We start from the raw sequence: 17,004 nt of genomic DNA on the forward strand, positions 1-17,004 counted from the left end.
TGGTAGAGGGTCATTTATATGCATCACTTCATTGAGGATTGCAGACCCTTTTAGCGAGGAGGAATTTGTGTTGCAGGATCAGCCCTTATGGGAGATGACAGTAGTTTATTCAAATTGACTTTGGGGATATGAATGTTCAGAAATACCTGTCAAATAGCATTCGGCATCTCCTGTTGCGAATAAAAGCCACCTAGCAAACAACGGAGGAGCAGTCACAGCAGATGAGCCCTGTTAATGTCCCCATTATTCCAACACTGGGGGGGATATTAGCGGATTAATTGCACCTGATTATAGATGTGCTCCCTGAATTTTGATTACACTGGAGAGGAGCTGTGGCAATTAGGGATGCTGCCGATCATCACAGATGGTCAGTGAACTCAAAAGTTGTCAGACTGTACAGCATTCACTTCCGTTTGCTTCTCTGAACCCGGGAGGCACTTCATTTTTCCAGCACCGTGACACATCGCCTCAACCGTTTACATTGGAGATGTTTGGAAAACACAAGAATATTTAGTCAGTGTAGTATATCATATATCTTCTTCAACGTGTTTTTACTCCATTTAAGGCATTTGACACATTATAACCACTGCTCTACAACCACAAGGCCCCCAGTCATTCTCTGACTTTTCCTTTAGCACCACCACAAGGTTCACATGTGTCTTTTCGTATGGATTGCAAAGAAATTATGTGTAGACATTTATGCTCCCCTCAGGATGAATTGTAATCACTTTGGTGATCCTTGACTTTTCATTCAGGGCCACAATCAGGTTACAATTTTAATACAAGACCAATTACCTTCAAACAGAGCAGTACTCGCCATCAGGCATACTTGAAAAAATCCTGTGGGCTGCAGACTGTGGGTCACTGGACTGTCAAGAAAAAAATCCATTAAGTTTCTACCGGCCTTGTGCGTGTGTTTACCGGCCCCCTCTGTGTGCCTGTCATGTGGGGTGAGCTTGAGAGCGCGCTGCATGAGTGCTCCAGGACTGGACTCACTGGCCTTTCACAGCGTGCTTCAAAGGTCCCGCTCTACACTGGTTGACTTTGAACAACCTGAGATAAAAGTTGACAGTCATAAGAACAACAAGATAAAAACAACGGTTCTAGTTTACACTGTCAACCGTATCAGTGGCTCAGGGGCTGTGTGAATCAAATTCAGACTGCACTAAACTCTTTAGCCAGGTTGTGCTTGGATTCACCATAGTTTTCACTGCACACATCTCATATTCAGAGATTTTACAATCTTATATAGCTTGGAGTCATGCTCAGTTAAACTTATTTAACTGTTTACAACCCAGACGATAAAAACCTGCCTAAAAGCTTCTTCAGCAGAAATAAAAGTCAAATATAAAGTACCAGAAACAGCCAATAATCACCCAGCTAGAAATTGAAGCAAAAACACCCACAGACCTAGAATTCGATGCCTGCTGATGCCATGTTTCCACCTACATGTGTTTCAACACAAAGTCCATTCGGGTACCCAACTCTGCCTTCTGTATCTTTTCATCTCCAGAATTTGCCTAAAGTACATAAAATGATTTCAACTTTTGAAGAGGGTTCGCACCATGGGCCAGGAAGCTGGATAACCGAAAAACTAGCTTGTGTCAAACTCATTGAAGTGAAAACTTCTCAGTCATGTACAGCCAACAGTTATTGAAACAGTAGGAAGTTGTGCGACATATGGAAAGCTTGCATAGCGGCTCATATGTCTTTTAATAACAACTTTCACCAAAGCGACTACCAGGCCGATGCAACTTCTTTTAACTTGATTCTCCCATTTTCATTATTAGTGTCGTTCTTCGCCGTAATTCGGGGTAAGTGCTAACATTAGACTTTTCCGTTGCTGTCGTGATGGTTTCATCCTCCTGAAAAGAAATGCATGCACTTAAGTTGAACACTACGGAGGAATTTTCCATATTTCAGATGGAATTCCAGACAGAATACCGAATGGAAGCAAGGGATCATGTTTGTGAAGGTGACCAATCAGAAGAGATTTACCAAAGGCGCAGACATGATATCTGGCTTCTGTTTTTAACAGGATATACATGAGTAGCACTCCTCTGGCCATGTCATGAAATCTATAATCATGTTAACATTGACAGTGTGAGCCACTGTCTCTGCTTTGAGCATGTTAGCATGCAACCGTTAGGATTTAGCCCAGTGCAGCCTCACAAAGCCGCCAGCGAGGCTCAGGACTCTTTGTTTCACATGAAAGATTTTTAAGGGTCACTAAACTTTGTCAGAGAAAAGGCAGCGCTCATTGCTGTTTGCTCCATTTTGGCTTTTGGAGTTGTAGGACAGAAGATCATTAGATTAGTTTACACACGGCTCTTTTTCACAGAGGAGAAATGGACCTTAATGTCAAACCGTTCAATACTGAATTCCAGCCGCCGCTTTCCAAGTGAGCTCTGTCATCCATGTTGAATGGCGGCAGCGATCTGAAATTAATGCGACATGTGATTCCTGACAGCCACATAGAAAAATAATGAGCAGCCATCTGTCAGTAATCACCAGCAGGTTGCTACAGATGTGCCGCTGCACAGCTTATGAATACAGTACTGAGAGGATCTCGTATCTGTTGAGGTATGAAGTACAAAGTTTTTCCTCACTGCTCAAAGATGGCCTTGAGAAACCTCTTGAAAAAAAAAAAATAGCTGGTAGGCTCATGAAAAACATTCTGAATGATTTATTGATTAGAGAAGAACCAGAAGTACAATCAGATGTGGGAAGATATTCGCACAGAGGTGATAACAAGGTAATGTCAAACATCACTGCTGTTTACCTTGAAAAACACAGTGTAAACCTTACCCATTGTGCGCTGTCAGAGTTTGTTGATCCTTTTAAGAAAAAGCTTCTAACCTGCCAGGGAAAGAGGTTTTCACTCACAAGTTGTTGTTTGTCCTGAAGCTGAAAGCATCAGCGTCAGTTTTAGATCTACACTGTACCGTGATAACTGCCCCCTCATCATGTGCCCTGTGGTCCTTCCGGTTACATGCTGCCATTCCGACATCTCGCCATTCCGACATGGGTCTCCAATTGTCGGAATGGCGACACTTAATATTTTATCAAACGTCCCGCCATTCCGACACTTTTTTCCTCCTATGGTCGGAATGGCGGTATGTTTTTTTTTTTCTAACATACCGCCATTCCGACAGTTCCTTTTAATAGCCTATGTTTTACTCAAAACATTTTGCACTAATGATATGCCGGCGCAAATACGCCCTAAAGTTTGGCGCACAAACAGAGGCCACAGCCTCGCAAACAAACTTTAATAATCTATTATCAAAATCCCCTGAAATGTCAAATATAAAAATACAGATATTAATGTAACTCTGGCGAGACTGAAACTGATTAAGCAGAAATACAGTGTCAGTGAGCTGTCACAGCAGCCAGCTGGAGCGGAGCTCTCCACAGAGCCCATGCGTCTTTTGCACGCTGTCATCATATGCAAAAGTAATAATTGCAATTACAGATATCACGGCTACTGCACAGGACACAGTTGCGAGCACTCTGCCTTGCCTTGCCAATAGGAGAAGAGAGAAATGACAGCATGGAACGTATAAAACACAACAAAATGCAGTAAAAACGTTTATTCATGTTATTCACGTGATTTATGAGTACTCGCTCCAATTTTGGGAAGCGCGGATGGGCTTTGAGCATTTGGCACAAACACACAGCCGTTGCGCAAGGCTTTATACAGCCTGTTGATATCTTAAGGACCTAACTGGTCACACCTGGGAGTAGATGTCATGTAGAGATTGTTTTTACGTGACATTACAGCTGAACATAAAGCTTTCATCCACAAACCAACGTGGGAGAGCCCGAAGACGCATGTGCCAGACGCACATAGGCATGCGTAAAACCAATTTTGACCACTTCATGTTTATTTGCTTTCTTTTAGTTAACTTTCGTTTCTTTTGGATTCTTGTGCGTGTTATGGAGCCGTTTCGGCCCATATTTGCCAGGGCCGAAACAAGTGGCGTGACTGCTTCTCCTCCTCCAGTTGCCGAGACTTTGTGTCTTTAATAACGCTTATCTGTAAACACGTGTTAAACATATAAATTGCATGAACAGAAAGAAGGGACTCACCTGTTGAGTAACGCACATTTCCTTATACGGAAAGCCTTGTCGGAATGGTGGGACGTTTGCATGTCGGAATGGTGGGATGTCGGAATGGTGGGATGTCGGAATAGCGGGATGTCGGAATGGCGGGATTTCGGAATGGGTGTGGCCACCCGGTCCTTCCATGGCCCCTCTCTCTGCATTATACCACCTCACATGACATCTCCCTGTGGAAATCAGACGACATATCAAAGAAACACTTATGCACACTTGTGCATTACAGCTGTAGACCGTTAAAGCAGGAGGGGATTTTTCATAACGTTTGTGGGAAGACTAGTGAAACTGGCCACATGAGGCATGTCAGTACATCTCAGGGAGAAGCCGGGAGTCATTTGGTAACTATCAGCTGGCACTGTTTGCCGCTCAATCATAATTTATTGTTACGCTGCTTCTGTGAGCGTTCCCACTGCGAGCCAGTGTTGGTAAGTCATTTGTTTGACTACATCAGGTGTCTTGGGGCTACACTTCCCCCAGTTCCTTCGACTTAGGATGCTACGGAGCATTGTATCGAGAAACCCCCTTGAACTGACGAGGATATCTTTTATCTCTAAGCAGACATGGCTTTTTAAAGTATCCAGAGAGCAGGGTGTGGATGGAAATTGTTGGACTGTTTTCTGAGGGATTTCCCAGTTGGCTTTAATGATTAAGTAAGTCTGCACAGGTTACAGTGAAAATAGGTCTGTGTAACCCCCAAGTGCTTATACAACAATTATTGTTTTATATCTATCCTGCTGAATCTTGTTTTTGTATATTTTAAGGCTTTTACCAGTTTAACTTGCACTCCTTGCTCTAGGTAAAAATCTTTCAAGTTTAATTCAGATTCCAATTCACAACCAAATATAATTTCTGGGCACTTTAATTAAAGAAACCCAGCAGTGTTCTCTAAACAAGTAATGATTCTTATATTAGAATGAATTATTTTGAAGTGTATGGATCGAACGCTGTCTCTCTTCTCATCATAATGAGCAGCAAGTTTATTTAATTCAAATCAGTGGAAAAGTTACCGTAGTTAGTGGAAAATCTTTAGAGCTTCAGGTGCCAGTACCTGTAACCCTGAACCCAAAGAACTCAAAGACCAGATGACTGAGCTGGCCTCAGAGAAGCGATATGTGTGTGTGACCTCGTAGTTCACCTGTGAATGAGACAGCGTGGATTGATAAACCGATAGCAGTAGAAGGGAATAAAGACTAAAGCAACGCGTATTAGTTGTACTGATTGTGAATTAGCATAAACTTACCTCTGCTTGTCGTCCTCTCTCTTGAGGTGTTCGGGAAAAAGAATTCTCCAGGGGCACCTTATTAGATCCGGGAGGGAGTAGGACAAGTGGAAAATAGGTAGAGGGGAGTTTCATGGTGTGTAAATATGTATTTAACTGGTGTAAAATATATGTGTGTGTTTATTAGGTTTTCTGTGGGCGTGTTGATGGTTGTTAAGATTATATATATTTTCTGGTGATGAGTTGTGTAAATATTGCTATAGATATAGGTATGTGTGTGTCTCTGACTTTACCCGGGTTAAATAGTATAGTCCAGCTCATTATCTGGGCCAGAAGGTATATGAATAAATGTCTGTTTGATGTAGGTGTTGGTGTGTGGAAATTATTGGTGAGAAAAATAATCATCAATCTTGGAATTCTTTATTGCCTCCATGGCCGCTCGGGTATTCTAACAGTGTGCTTCCTGAGGAAATCCACCGTGTTTACATGCACAGCAACATTCATAGATACCTGATTAAGACCTCACTATCCCAGCTAAACTGCATTGTGTGATCAGCTCAGCACAAATAAGGTCACATTGGGGGTAAACACCAGTTGACTTAAGCTATGTGGAATAGTTACATTGTGTCGATCACGCTGTTTCATCCAGCTGGAGATTTTGACAGCATCTTGCGACACACACAAGTCGGCTCTGGGCTCATGCGTTGCCAGGTCCACATATTATGAGTGTCTTTGGGCTTCTCGATTTGCTGTTTAACTGAATGTCACAGAAGTATCAACTATTGGTTCAAATCTAATACACACAGACTGAATCCAATCCTAGAGGAAAGAAATCTGGGGGTGAACTTTCACTCAAATTTTAGTTTCAAGGCTCACACAGAGTATTACAAAAACAGCTTTTTGTCACTTGAAAAGCACTAGAATTAGGCCTTTTCTTTTTCTGAGCAACACAGACTAATGGACACTTTTATAATAGGTTAGACCACCTTTTTTTTCAAATACTGTCTGGTTTGATTAAGCTTACAATTAATCAACTACAATTAATACAACATCTGTTGCACAGTGCTGACTAAGACCAATGCGAGAGCTTGTGCTGCATTAATTTAGAAATCTTTTTTTATGGTTTATTTCATATTGAATTTAAAATGACTTTATTACTTTATAACACAGTACACTGTTTCGCAGCACAGCACTTCTCTGAAAGGCTAGCAGTTTCTGAGGCTGGAAAGACACTGACATCCTCCAGCTCTTCACTTGGTGTGGCTGCTTTTAGTTTTCACCTGCTGGAACAACCTCACAGAAGATGTGAGAGGGGCTGAAAATGTTGATATGCTGCATATAGGTCCAGATGGCATAGGGTGAAAGGTGGAGTACAGCCTAAACTGTTAATTGCATTTTTACTGTTTATATTCCAATGAAAGCTTGAGAAGTTGAGACATATCTGCAGCAAGAGTGAAGCAAATGCTGCCAATCAGTAACAGCTTTCTATTTTCAAGAGATTTTCTCAGTGTTAAAGCTCATTATTCAGTTTTTTTTTACTGACAGTTGATCCCTTTTAGTCAGGAAAGCTGAAGTACCCAAGTTCAGAAGTAATCAGTGGTGAATGCTACCGTCTCGCTCAGTGACAAGCAGTAGGTATGTGTTAATTAACATGCTGAACCCTCAGTTCTGAGTGGAGAAATTACACCTTGAGCAGGTTTAATCAGGTTCCGAATGGTTTGTGTGTCGAGTCGTGAAGGAGACCAGTCGATATCTGTAAAATGTGAAAACAGTTCTGCATGAAAGTCAGTGGAGTTGGAGTTGATATTTTTAAGAACCAGCTCAATAACTTCTGTGCTTTCTGACACACTTTTAAAGGTTGACATTTACTCTCATTTCTGTTATTGATTAGATGGAAGAAATTATGGCAATGGATATTTTTAAATTCTCACAGGCCTGAGGATGGGAACAGCGAAAGTGTCCCACATGTGTTGTAGCAAAGGTCGTTCATTTTGGATTTCTCGCTGTGGAGCTGGTGCTCTGTCATTTAACAACTGGCAGTTATGCAGAAACCAGTTGTAGTTTTCTGCATTTTAAGATCACTTGATACACTACAACATGCGTTTGACCCTCCTAAGGTTCATTCAGTCTGTCTGAGTGCATGAACACACTCTTCTGTCTTGTCTCGTACTGACCCCGCTTAATAAGTAGGCTGCCATCCTCTCATTTACAGTGACAGCAGGTAACAAGGCACCGTTCGAGATTTAAATCAATCAAATTATGCTCAAGAGTCCAGCGTGTAGTTGTGTAACCAACCTTGATTGTCCATATAATCTGTTATAAATGATGACAGAGGAGGGTAATAAGGGAGCATATTCTCACCATCATTGTCAGAGTGAATCCCTGAAGGCAGCGAAAGACCAGACAGCACACACCACAAGGACAGAGGTTCAAGGCAAGAAGCAGAAAATACACCAGTCCGTCAGGGCGAACAAAGAAAGAAATATGTGTTTATAGTACGTCTCCGTGTAGCACAGAGTGAAGAGTTGGTTTGTGACAGTTTAAGGTAACTGTGTCAGAAAAAAAAGCTCAATCCATTATTCAAGGATATTTGTAACCCTTTTTTTTAGGTTTTCTGTTTTCCTTCTCGTTCTATGAGGTGTGGCCTGCATTCACAGGCAGAGCCAACCAGACACCTCTTGTGTGCTGTGACGCCGCTTCTGCTGCACCACAATCGTTCGCCGTTTAGCTGCAGCAATAGAAGACCGAGCCTCTCAGATACACTGACATTGTGTAAACAACAAAACCTCCCAGCTGATAGCATTCTGGCTTAAAAACAGCAAACAGCTAAAAGAATCACATCAGTTTGGTGGTGGTATGTGTGAGGGAGGAAGTCAATGGAATTAAGGTATTGAATTCACTCTGGATGAAGACTGCACTGCCGGCACTTTCTACATGAATCTATGCCTGTCCAGGGATCATTCGCCATGCTTAATTTAGTCTGAGTGCTCAGAGTGGCAATTTCAACCAAGTAATCACAGCACCCCCAAGAGGGAGACAGGTGTTTTGCCACTCTGAGAACAAAGCCTCGCCCTCTCATCCCGACTCTCTCGTGTTCTTCCAGCTCCACTCTCCTCCACTGCTCACACACAAGTGTAGATAAGGGACGCTCGCCTTATTCCCATGTGATGCCACTGTAATACACTGCAGGCTTGAAAAGAGAGTGGTGATGACTGGGAGAATTGCTGTTTACTGTTTTCCTGGCAGTGTGCTGTGGGAATCTCAGGCCTATTGGAGGGGAGTTCCAGGCTGATGGCTGAGCTGACAGTGACACATGGAGGCTCCTCAGATTTAGGAGAGGCACGTCTCAGAGTCCCCACAGAGACGGGCTCAGGCTGAAACTAATTCCAGTTATTGTAGCCGTGCGCCCCAGTTTGCTGTGTGCTCTGTCCCGCATATCCTTCTATTAACTGAGTCTGACATATCCATAAGGATGATGGAAGGGCTTGGCTTTTTGCAAAGCCATTCGCTGCACTGAATTCTGATGCCCGGAGAAGAGGAGCAGAGCGGTGCGTTTGATCAGACCGAGCAACTGAGTGTGAATGTGTGTTTCAGAGCCGACCGTCATCACCACCCCGCCCGCCACGATGGACGTCACCGTTGGGGAAAGCGTGGTCCTGCCCTGTCAAGTGAGCCACGACCCATCCCTGGAGCTCAAGTTCACCTGGTTCTTCAACGAGCAGCTCATCCACTTCGGGAGCCATGGAGGATTCTTTGAAAAAGTCGGGGGTGTAAGTCCATAATCCATCTTTCATGGTTTCTGACATCCTGCAAGACTGTCAGACCTCTGATTTTTAAACAGTCTAACCTGATGTGCGAGCTGAGCAGACAGTTCAGACATTTAAATGTTTTCATTGTTTAGAATCTAAGTAACCTGCTGAAACCAATGAAAGTGGTGTTTACTGGTAAAGTGGAAAAGGACTAGAATGTGAAAACTATCTAAAATATCCTCACTAGTTGACTGGGCAGTTGAACTGGAGATATACTCCAAGGACTTTGACATGAAAACTCAACCCAGCAAACAGGTCAAATGGAAGAAACTACTGACCCCACTCTCACCAGAGGCAGCGATGATAATAACCGTGTTAGGTGAGCTCTTGCTCCACCTGTGAGTGTCTCAACAATTCCCAGACAGTATGACCATTTAGTTTTTTAACGCACACACACATGGTAAATTTCCTGTGCTCTTTAAATGCAGTCATGTGAAAAAGAAAGTACACCCTCAATCAGTTCTAAGCCTCTACGTATCAAGACATGAAAAATAAATCTGATCTTAACCAGGTCCTGAAACCAGATAAATACAACCTCAGATGGACAACCACACATAAAATGTTACACTGTGTCACTTTATATCGAAGAAAAATAAAGAAAAATGCAGAAGCAGTGTGTGAAGAAGTCAAAAGTCAAAGTCTAATTTATTTGTAGCACATTTCATGCACAAAACTATTCAAAGTGCTTCACACAAAATAAAAGCATTGCAGCGGGGAGTGGAAAAAGCATTAAAAATATGTAAAAGAATATAAAGAGAAAGAAAGAAAATAATTGAAATGAATAAAACAAGCAACAGTCTAGATAAATGAAATGTTTTTAATCTGGATTAAAAAATGTCTACATTTGGTGACAGTTTAATCTCCACTGGCAGTTTGTTCCACTTGTTTGCAGCATAACAGCTAAATGCTGCTTCTCCATGTTTAGTCTGGACTCTGGACTGGACCAGCTGACCTGAGTCCTTAGATCTAAGAGCTCTGCTGGGTTTATATTCTCTGAACATATCACAGATGATTTTTTATGATGTCTTGATACGTAGATCCTTAAGACTGAAAGAGAGTGTACCTTCTTTTTCTCATGACTGTATAAAACATATTGTTGTTGTTGTTGTTGTTATTATTATTATGATTATTATTATTATTATTATTGTTATTATTATTATAGACAATCTGGCTAATATTTGTTCAGAAGGGTTTCAAGATGAGTCGAGTTAAAATGCAGTCTGTTCTACAGCTGACTTATTTATCCCTGCAGCCCAAAGCGGATCAGGTTCAGGAAAGCAACACCCCAAACAGGGTTTTCCAATCGCAGCTGAAGAATTGTAACTTGGCACAGCGGGCTTGTCAATCTTTGGTTTTATATGGGACTGGAGAAGAGTGATACAGTCAGAAATGTAGATTCATATTAAAATAGGTTCAGGGGCCAGTTGCACAAAGCACCACAGAATTCCTCCAAAAATCCCCCCAAAAAAAAGGAATTTCACAAAACCTCCTGAAGTCTTGTCTTTGAAAAGAATTTAAGGTTTTCTTCTAATCTTCACCGTATTCTTAAGGAATTCCTTAGATAAGTTGAGCTGTTGTACTAAAAGACGTGAGCAGCCATTAGAAGGAAAAAATCTGTGATGAGTTGATGAGTGAATTTACAATTTGTCCCGTCTTTTACAGTTGGATCTACTTTCTGAAGCTGTGCTCTTTCAGCCACTTTGCGGTTAATGATCTCTTTTCAGTTTTACATTGTAAGATCTTTCCACTCAGTTATTTTAGAGCGGTTTCATGTCTACAAGTCAGCGTGTGGCGCATCATTTACCCGGCTGCCGGGGGGGTTGGTTGCAGCACACTTAGCTTCCCAGCAATATGAAGGGTGATTGGCAGCGCACATGTCGGGATTCAAGCTCTCATACAACATGAAGACCGGTTCATTGACTGAAAAAAAGTCAACATCCACTTCATTTGATATCATAACATTTTTTGTTCTATTTTCTGCTGAAGTTTCTTTACCTGTGTGCTGCTTGTGTGAGGTGACGACACGTAAACTAATAACTGTTCAGCTAAACGTGAGAACAAGGAAGTAAACTGTAGAGTTGTTTTTATTGCCGTATAAACTACTGTGTCAATTTTTCTCAACTAAGGAGACATTTTAAGAGATTCTGTCCAGCATCCTTCACTAAATCCCTTAGCTAAGAGGAGATTAAGCCTTAAGTGTCACACTTAACAAGAAAATTTAAGGTGCTTTGTGCTGATGGCCCCAGATTTCAACATGCTAATTGCCAATTCCACTCAAAGCTCTCATTTTCCACTCATTACTTTCATTACTTTTGCATGCATCACTGTATGCTGACCTCCCTGTAAGCGCAAACCTCCACCAGCATGTCTCACAGTAGCACCAGCCACATATCTGCTTTTTGTCTTGTTTACATGCATTTTTCACGGATAAGCAGCTGATTTAATGAAAGACTGACCTTATTGAAGTTGGTTGTGGAATCCTCTTTCTGTCTGTGCATCTGTGCTTTTGTAAAAATCCCAACACATAAAAGATATAGATTAATTTTAAACTCCCTCAGAGATTTCTATGAATAAAGGTCGAGAGGTAACTGTGAAGATTCATTGGTCCATTCATTGGCTCGTAATAAATTCAGCCGCAGTGCAGAGGGGATGTTTGTATCATGTTTGTATATTATTTATGGACACGGAATTCCTGCCTCTGGTTTTATTTTTGAATGAAATCTACATACACACTCCACAGCCAGTCTCAGTTGTTCTGTGAATACTTTAAAAGGTTTGCAGCTCAACATCTCACCATGAGTTGTTCAGTCTCGTTTTTTTAACAAAGGGAATTCAAGGCTTCTTTAAAAAAAAAAACGGCGTGAAGATGAACAAAGTGCACTGGTGGCTTTCTGTTTCTGTTCTGAATTTAGGTGTTTCTTGGAGGATGATTTCAAATCCTCTGCTTAATAAATTGCTGTTCATCTCCACTTACATTGATTAAGCTCCCAGACACTTCACAGAATTCTTACTGCCACTGTGCCATAGCTTTCAGCCAACTCTAATTTATTACAGCACAACCTGCTCGGCTCCACTCTGATAAAATGATAATGTAGGAGTGGGAATTGCAATTAGAGAAAGCCTCTCTTAAAGAACTAAATATCAGACTAGCCATTAGGCTGCTCCATATAAAATCCCACAATCCCAATCAAACCATTAGGGCAAGTGCATTACTGTAATTACAGCGATGAAATAAATGCATGGAGTGGTATTTCCACGCCCTGTTGGAAGAAAAGGCTGCATGAGGAATTGTGGATTCATCTTTCAAGACACATACATGAGAACGAGCTTCCTTTTTTTAATTACAATGGCTTTATGGTTACTTATGGAAGCATGTGTGCGTGTGCGTGTGTGTGCACTGAACGGCAGCAGCATTCGGCTGGAGACATCATGATTCGGAACATCCAGCTGCGGCATGCGGGGAAATACACGTGCGCCGTGCAAACGAAGGTGGACAGCATCTCCATCGCCATGGACTTGGTTGTCAGAGGTAAGTCGTGACACCATGCATTCCACCTTTTTTTGGGTAGTTCAAACACTCTGTAAGGTTTTCTCATAGTTAAATTATGTGTCAGTTTGTAAGTGATTTATGCTCAGTTGGACTGAATGAGTGTCACTGATGAAGAAATAAAGGAATAGACTAAAAAAGTTGGACATGTAGAAAAAACTCTGTTCAAGGTTTAAAGGAAATTTACTTTCTAATTAGCCCGAATAGCTCCCAAAGGTTTCACACTGAACTGACTTTGCTACAGTAGCCGCAGGTGCTGAAACCACTCCGACTCTCTCCACCATCTCTCCATCTCTTCCTGATTTACATCCCCCACCCCTTCTCCTTTCCTCGCTCCCCCACCTCCATTTTCTCTATCTTTCTCGTCTCTTTCCTGCCTGGCTGTGCCATCTATCAGGTCCCCCGGGGCCCCCCACCAGCAGCCATGTTGAAGAAATCACTGATACTACAGCCACTCTGTCCTGGAGGCCCGGCCCTGATAATCACAGTCCAATTACGGCATACACCATCCAGGCCAGGACACCATTTTCCCTGGGGTGGCAGGCTGTCACCACAGGTAAGCTCTCTCCAACCAGCCGTGGCCTCCTCCAATCACAAGGAGGGGGTCGCTCTTCATTCTGCCTCGCCTGCGAAAAATATTGCAGCTGTAATTTTTACTCCAGCACCAAATGGCACACAATAGCACCGGGATCATTGACCGCTATTTTATCGGACCCCTGGGAGCCCTGAAACATGGATCTAGTCCTGATGATGAGGCATGTTGCCAAGGCTGTAATTTGATCGTGTGGTTATGTGATAGCAACAGAGTAATTTTTTTCCCACATCCTCTTCAATGGGACCCTTAGTATTCACGGGTTATGGGTATAATGTGCTTTTATCCTACACTGTATACCTTGCTCTATTGATACCTTTGTGACTCTGTGACACTTTTATGTGACATCATTTTTCTGGCCTCATTGATTTGCAGCGTCTGGGTCACATAATTGAAACACAACATGACTTTGTAGGTACCCTTTTCCATGAAGTCACAGGGATTTAGAAAATTTGCTGATTGCAGTTTAGATACACAATGGACAATATCATTCACGGTTTGTTTAACATGTTACGAGACAGGTAAAATGATTCTGAATACACTTCTCTGCTGTAGTTGAGCTGGCACACACATAGAAAACACACACAAACACACATGAAGTGTTGAAACTGAGGGGAGCATTCTGTGTTTTATGCCAGTTCCTGAGATGGTGGGGGGCAACCTGCTGACAGCTACAGTAATAGATCTGAGCCCTTGGGTGGAGTATGAGTTTCGAGTCCTGGCAAGCAACAGAATTGGGACCGGTGAGCCCAGCAAGCCGTCCAAACAAGCAAGGACAAAGAGCACCTGTATGTACTGAAACTCTTTTTTAAATAATGCCATTTCTTTCTGTCAAGGATTAATGGAATGTTAGCAGTTTCATCATTTCGTTGGATGAATAGTTGAACATTTAATTACAGTCAAAAAATGCTCAAAAACAACTCAAACTGTTGCAAAAATCATACTGTTGGAAAAATAAGATTAGAGTCTGGAATAAGGCAAATATTACGGATGACTGTTTGTAAGCAAAAGCCCTGTTCACATTTGGTGTTATTGTGTATCCTGGGTGATTCAATCATAAGTGGGCACTTTTAAGTACTCGTGTTCTCACCCGACATTATGATCCGTCCTAAGTGACCACTTCCACCTCTCTGTATGCAAATAAACACAAAGCTTACATCACACGGTCAGCAGTCAGTGAAGCAAGAACCAAGGCAACAGCAGGTCTACTGGTGTTTCTGTTATCTTATATCGTTCTTACAACAAAAGTAGCGTGTTTAAATATTTCTATTTCTTACATTTATTTTAATGCAGGTACAACCAGTAAAACAGGCCAATTAATGCTTTTCCCCATTGTGTCCAGTAGCATTAGCATCAGTGCACTGTGGGCTAAAACTTACTGGTCCAGTATAACTCCTCTTTCCAGAGAACAGGCCGGTCACAATAACTACATAGAGGATAGTATTGGTCTGTATGCTACAGGTTTGTTATAATGTGTTTCTGATAACCACAGCTCTGTAACTACTTCTGACTAACCCTGGATGTCAGAACTACTTGGCAGGACAGAGAATAAGCTTTTTTTCTTCTTTTTGAAAAAAAAAACAAAGCTTTGCCTTATCTTCCATGAATTCTCTCTCATAAGTCCTGTTTGCATGTGAACATTTTAGATTTTGAAATATAGCCATTTTGCGTAGCTTTAGATTAACACCATACTTGAGACTATATGAGCTTCCCTGCTGTGTCCACAGGCTACAATAACTATTTAGAGTGCAGTAAATGGAGCTTGTTCAGGTCACGGTCTGTTAAAAGGCGACTCCCTGGACCAACACGACAGATCCAGAGCTTTGGCTTTGTTGACTGTCACTACAGATATTGATCTAAAAGGCAAACAGGAGGTTTTCTGGATTTTCTATTAATGATACTGTGAGCTTGGACTGGGCTTTTTGCAGAGGATATTTTTTCCATGGAACCAGGAGAGCAGCTCACAAAAACATCTGCTGTTTTCATGGAGTCACATCAGGTCAGCATTTGGTCTTCAGACTGCTAAAAGAATGTGGATAAATGTGTCCTGGACCACATCTGAATGGGTCCTGAATTAATATTTAATTATTATTTAATTATTTTATCTAACAAACAGATTTAACATGTTAATAAGAATATTTACGTCCAAAAAAAACGAAAAACTAACTTCCTACGATTAACTGCAGAAATAAGTCTATTTCCGATCTGACAGTTAAGGCACATTTTACATGTGTGAGCAATGCATTCAGCAACTGGTCCTTTGCTGCATCTCAGTCCCCTGCACTGCCTCCACACCTCCTCTGAATTTCCCTACAGGCGATGTACACCACTTTAATGTAAGTGGCATACATTTTCATTACTTGCCAAAACACTTAATTGTAGTTGGATATTACTCCTTATCTCCAACAGAAAAATCTAAATTCTTCTGCCACTGGTCAGAGAGAAAATGTAAGCTCTGAAGTCTCTGAATGCAGCCAGCTGTTTGCTGATGTTAGATCCTTTGTGTTTCACCTCAGTGGTATTTGTTTTGGACTCTGCAGATAGAGGAGGACGTGTGTTGACGTGTGCATTGTTTGTCATGTGGGAGCAGCAAGAGAGAAAATGATTACATGTTCCTTTAGAGTCCCATATGAAGCCGACACAGCTAAGTTGCTCTGTCTTCTTCCTGCAGCTCCAAAGGTCACACCAGCTAATGTGAGTGGAGGCGGAGGCAGTCGCTCTGAATTAGTCATCACATGGGAGGTAAGCAAGCTTGTTCAGGACCCTCTCACCCATGGAGGAGCCAGTTTGCAGCCAGACATCGTTATTCTCTTTGGATCCGGGCCCCTGTTTCATTAATAACATGTGAACGGCTTAATGTATGGCATTTCATTTTTAAAAACACAGAGGCAATAACTGCTGCTGTCACCCAGGGAGAGAGAAAAATGCCTTTGAGGTTTTGATAGGATAATTAAACTAAAGGGTTCTTTCAAAGTCCTAACTTGTATTCTAGATTACTTTCTTTTTATTTCTTTCTGTCTTGCTCTCTAGCTTTCTGTTTCTACAAAGCTCCTGCATATCAACCAGGCTTCAAAAGCTTCTATTTATTCAGGCTGCTCTAAATCATCCTGCTGAGAAATGTTTCTCAGAATCTTTCTTGATGTTTCAATACACAAAAGTTCAATTAAAGTGGAACGTCTGCTTAACAAAGCTGCTATTTTTCCTTAGCCCTGAAAAATCCTCAGGCATTTTCTTTTTGACACAAAAGCGGGGATGAAGGGTAGCGTGTGCAATCTTAACGTTTGCCTGAAGACACAAGGGCAGACTGGACTTTTGTGTTTGCCCAGGAGCTGTGGGTGAAGACACGAATAAATGCCTAAACCTCAGGCTTATGATGTAGTTAACAGTACTCGTGGAAGTAGTGAAGATGAGGTTAACTTTCTGCCTTCAAGATTACATGAAATCCCCTGGACAGAGGCCAGTGTTGGCCTGATGGTAGTAGTAAAGGAAGAGTTCAGTGTAGTAGATCGAATCATGCGACCAATCACTTGGTAACTTTTATAAAAAAAAATGATCCAACACTTTAGTCAAGCCCTTTTCACACAAGAACTGCATTTCATTAATCTGTTGCCACCTGATGTGTGAATGTTGGTGGTTCTCCGTAACACTTGGAGAAGGAAATTTGGACTGAATCACATATGCGTATCACTTCAACACGGCACAAGCACGAACTGCCGTA

General features: G+C 41.8%; 1 protein-coding gene across 1 annotated transcript in view; it reads left to right on the top strand.

Annotated features, from left to right (window-relative positions):
• The window catches only part of cntn4 (contactin 4), a 170,912-nt gene that overhangs the window by 144,989 nt on the left and 8,919 nt on the right, over positions 1 to 17,004 (top strand). Inside the window, exons 13-17 of the mRNA XM_072382884.1 lie at positions 8,933 to 9,108; positions 12,556 to 12,676; positions 13,092 to 13,250; positions 13,925 to 14,074; positions 15,958 to 16,028. Of these exons, the coding sequence (XP_072238985.1) occupies positions 8,933 to 9,108; positions 12,556 to 12,676; positions 13,092 to 13,250; positions 13,925 to 14,074; positions 15,958 to 16,028 (677 nt within the window). The remainder of the gene's footprint in view (positions 1 to 8,932; positions 9,109 to 12,555; positions 12,677 to 13,091; positions 13,251 to 13,924; positions 14,075 to 15,957; positions 16,029 to 17,004) is intronic.

Source organism: Leuresthes tenuis, unplaced genomic scaffold, assembly GCF_036924035.1.
Source record: "Leuresthes tenuis unplaced genomic scaffold, fLeuTen1.0.hap1 SCAF_3, whole genome shotgun sequence".
NCBI lineage: Eukaryota > Metazoa > Chordata > Actinopteri > Atheriniformes > Atherinopsidae > Leuresthes > Leuresthes tenuis.